The 3,329-nt window shown below is 56.8% G+C and overlaps 1 protein-coding gene across 1 annotated transcript in view; it reads right to left on the reverse strand.

Moving 5' to 3' along the window:
* Nucleotides 1-306: 306 nt before the first annotated feature.
* Capn11 (calpain 11) overlaps nucleotides 307-3,329 on the reverse strand; it is a 14,136-nt gene continuing 11,113 nt past the window's right edge. The window contains exons 14-22 of the mRNA XM_004624409.2: nucleotides 2,998-3,037; nucleotides 2,842-2,907; nucleotides 2,696-2,753; nucleotides 2,516-2,580; nucleotides 1,749-1,817; nucleotides 1,132-1,210; nucleotides 930-1,046; nucleotides 512-570; nucleotides 307-418 (exon numbers count right to left, since the gene is read on the reverse strand). Of these exons, the coding sequence (XP_004624466.1) occupies nucleotides 398-418; nucleotides 512-570; nucleotides 930-1,046; nucleotides 1,132-1,210; nucleotides 1,749-1,817; nucleotides 2,516-2,580; nucleotides 2,696-2,753; nucleotides 2,842-2,907; nucleotides 2,998-3,037 (574 nt within the window). The 3' untranslated portion in view covers nucleotides 307-397. The remainder of the gene's footprint in view (nucleotides 419-511; nucleotides 571-929; nucleotides 1,047-1,131; nucleotides 1,211-1,748; nucleotides 1,818-2,515; nucleotides 2,581-2,695; nucleotides 2,754-2,841; nucleotides 2,908-2,997; nucleotides 3,038-3,329) is intronic.

Raw genomic sequence — 3,329 nt, forward strand, 5'->3', positions numbered from 1 at the left:
GGGTGCTGTTGCTTTGCACTGAGCGCTATGGGGCTTCCTCATTGGTGCTGTCTTTTCATGGTGGAGCGATACAGACTCGAGGAATGGGCAGCAGGTGCCATTTATTATAATACCACCCACAGGTGGCCACAGGTAGGTGTAGGTGGACAGGGGATGCTGGGAAAGTGTCACTTAATTTTTAGTAAAATAAGCTCAGAAAAAGCTGGAGGCCATGGGGCTGACCCCAGCACTAGAAGCCTGGAACAGATGAGGAGAGGTTGTTTTGAGCTGGGAGGGTGGGCATGGAGTAACTTTGGCACATGGAGCCAGTGCCATTTGCAGGGACAGGGTGCTGGGTTGGCACAGAGCACCTGCCCTGCTGATCCAGGACCTTGTGGGCCAGGGGAGCCAGCTGCCCTCACATGGTCATCTGCAGCCACTGCAGAGAGAAGAAAAGGCTGAGGGGAAGCAGGTGAGGTGGCCTCAGCAACCTGGGGTGGGACCTGGACACCCCTCGGCCCTTCCCACACACCTGCTCCAGGTTCAAGCGAATATAGCCGGTGTTTTTGGGGTCCATGGTTAGAAAGAACGCTGCATCAGAGAGGAGGCCAGGCACAGGGCTGAGAGCGGAGCCCGGAGCTGCAGGGCCCGCTCCCAGGTCCCAAGGGCTAGACTCTGTGTTCCTGCTGGGCTCACCCCCAGACCCAGACCAGATGGATGCACCCAGATGCACCTCCAGCATGGCTCATGGGCCTTGTCTGGAGCCAGAGTCAGGGCTCCTAACCCAGGCTTACGGCCCTCCTCCATACCTTGGGGCCATTTCCACCTTCACTCACTTTGTCAAGGGGGATAGAAGAAGCACTGGACAGTCACAACCCAGCAAGAAGTGGGCCCTGTGGGATCTGGGGCTCCCAAGGGCTGGGTGGGATGCAGATTGGGTGCCCACTCACTGAACATGGCCTTCAGTCTCAGGAAACAGCAGAGGAAGCTGTCGAAGTCCAGGGTCAGGTTGTCATCTGCGTACCGAGCCACCAGTACCTCTGCCACCTTGTTGTTCAACTTAATGCCTGGGATGGAGGGGGCAGGAGGGGGACAGTGCAGGCCTCTGGACATGGCCCCCCTGCACCCTGCAGCCCCACCTGCCCCAGCCACCTGCTTTCTCCACGGCCAGGCGCATCTCATAGGAGTTCAGGGTGCCTGAGTGGTCCTGGTCGCACTCTCGGAAGATGTCCTGAGTGTGGGGCGGCCGTGCGCGGGGTGTAGAGTTGGGATCATGAAGCACTGGGGGCCCAGTACCAATGCTGAGGCCCTAGCCCTAGCCCTAACCCTTGAGCTCCTGATTATCCAGGGACAGTAGGACTTAGGCTAAGCACAGCAGGGGCCACTGAAGCCCAGTGTTTTCTGTTGGCACAGTGACAGTGACCCTCAACCTGGCTATGCCATTTATTAAGTATTTGCAGAACGATTTTTTTTTTTTTTTGGCTGTCTCAGAATGCCTTTGGGGCAGGTCTGGTTGGCTTGAGTTCTGGGGATCGAACCACAGCAACCTGAGCCTGACTCCTTTTTCTTAAGCAGGCACTTGAATAACTGAGCTAATGGGCAGCCCCACCCCATTTATTAAGTATTTGATGAACGCTGCACCAGCCTCCTGTATGTGTGTGTGTGCTTCCTCCAGGACTCCTGTCTCTGCTTCACCCTTCCACAACCCTCCCCCTGAGGGCCTCCCTCTTGGGCCCCCATAAACTATCCACCCCCTCATTGCATTTTACCACCCATTTCTTGATCTTTTTCCACAGGATCTGGAACTCCTGAAGCCCCAGCTTGCCTGAGCCATCTTTCTGGGGGTCAGTCAAGGATCTTAGGGATGGCCATGAAGGGGATCCCCCAAGCTAAGGAGCCCAGGGGTTCACCACAGGATGCCAACTCCAGTTCTTCAGTGGTTACAGCCAAGAGGACTGGCATCTCTCTCTCTCTCTCTTTTTTTTTTTTTAAAATGGGGATTAAACCCAGGGTGTTTGCCCTGAGCTGTACCTCAGCCCCTTCAATGTTCTTTTAGTACAGGGTCTCACTACGCAGCTCAGACTCATAGTGATCCTCCTGTTTGCAGCCTCCCCAGTGCTGGGATTATAGGTGTGTGCCACTTGGTTGACATCTCAGCGTGCCCGGGGGCAGGGCTGGCAAGGCATGTGGGACTGGGGATCAAACGCTGGTCCCTGCGCTTACATAAGCAGGCGCTTAGTCTGCTGAGCTATCTCGCTGGCCCTCAGTGTTCTTATGTTGAGACAAAGTCTTGCTGAGTTGCCCAGGTTGGACTCAAATTTGCAATCCTCTTGCCTCAGCCTCCCAAGGTAATAGGAATACAAGCCTGTCCCACTGTGCCCAGCTAGGACCAGCATCTTTTGCTCTGTACTCCTAAGTTTCACTCTCATCCCAAAGGAGGCCATGGCTGGCCAGAGAGGTGGTGCCTTGGAGTCAGGTGTGGGGGTGTAGGTGGGGCCAGGGACATAGGACCCATGGCCCATGCACAGGAAGATACATCCATGAGATTGATCATACGGCGACAGGCGTTCAGGCCAAAGCCCTTGGTCTTGAAATTACTCACTGGGAGGGCAGGAAGGGGTAGGAGGAAGACTCCGAATGAATAGGGGGTCGGGGGGAGGAGGCCATGATGGGGCAGAATGCTGGCATTGGGCTGTAGGGTGGGCCAGAGACTCACATCTTAAGGCCAATCTGCTGAGTAGTGTTTGGAGCCTGTGCACATTTATTTCCTTGTCCTAGGAAGAGGGACCATAAACCCCTGTCCCCATCCCTCCACTGCGTGCAACCACCACTCTCCCTGCAGCTTCAGGTCGGCCCTCTCACCTCACCGGCCACCACAGTGAATAGACTGAGGATGTTCTGGTCCAGATCCTTCTCGGAGAAGGTTTCCTGGGGGTTGGGGTGGGGGTGCATGAGGTCCAGATCCTGTGCACATCCCCCCCCCCCGCGTCCCTCACTCCCAGCCAGGCCTCCCCTCACCTCCTGGAGATGCTCAGCATAGATGACTTCATCCAGTTCCCTGAGCGAGAGGGACAAAGCTTCTAGTTAGAGTGCTGGGGAACAGGGGTTACCTGGGGTGGTCCTGGGGTCCTGTCGTATCTCTTGAGCAATGTGGAAGAGCTCTGCAATCTGGGTGCTGGTCCTGCACCTAGTACCGCTCCTCATGCGGACCTCATCTCCCAAGTGTGAAGTAGAGACCCGGGGGAGGAGGAGCATGTGGCCCCTCCCTGAGCCAGCACGGCGCCACCCAGTGGGCCCGGGGGCTCTGGTGCAGCCCCGTGGGGCAGGGGGCTCTGGTGCAGCCCCGTGGG

The sequence above is a fragment of the Octodon degus genome, unplaced genomic scaffold (genome assembly GCF_000260255.1).
Source record: "Octodon degus isolate 3935 unplaced genomic scaffold, OctDeg1.0 scaffold00005, whole genome shotgun sequence".
Classification (NCBI taxonomy): Eukaryota; Metazoa; Chordata; class Mammalia; order Rodentia; family Octodontidae; genus Octodon; species Octodon degus.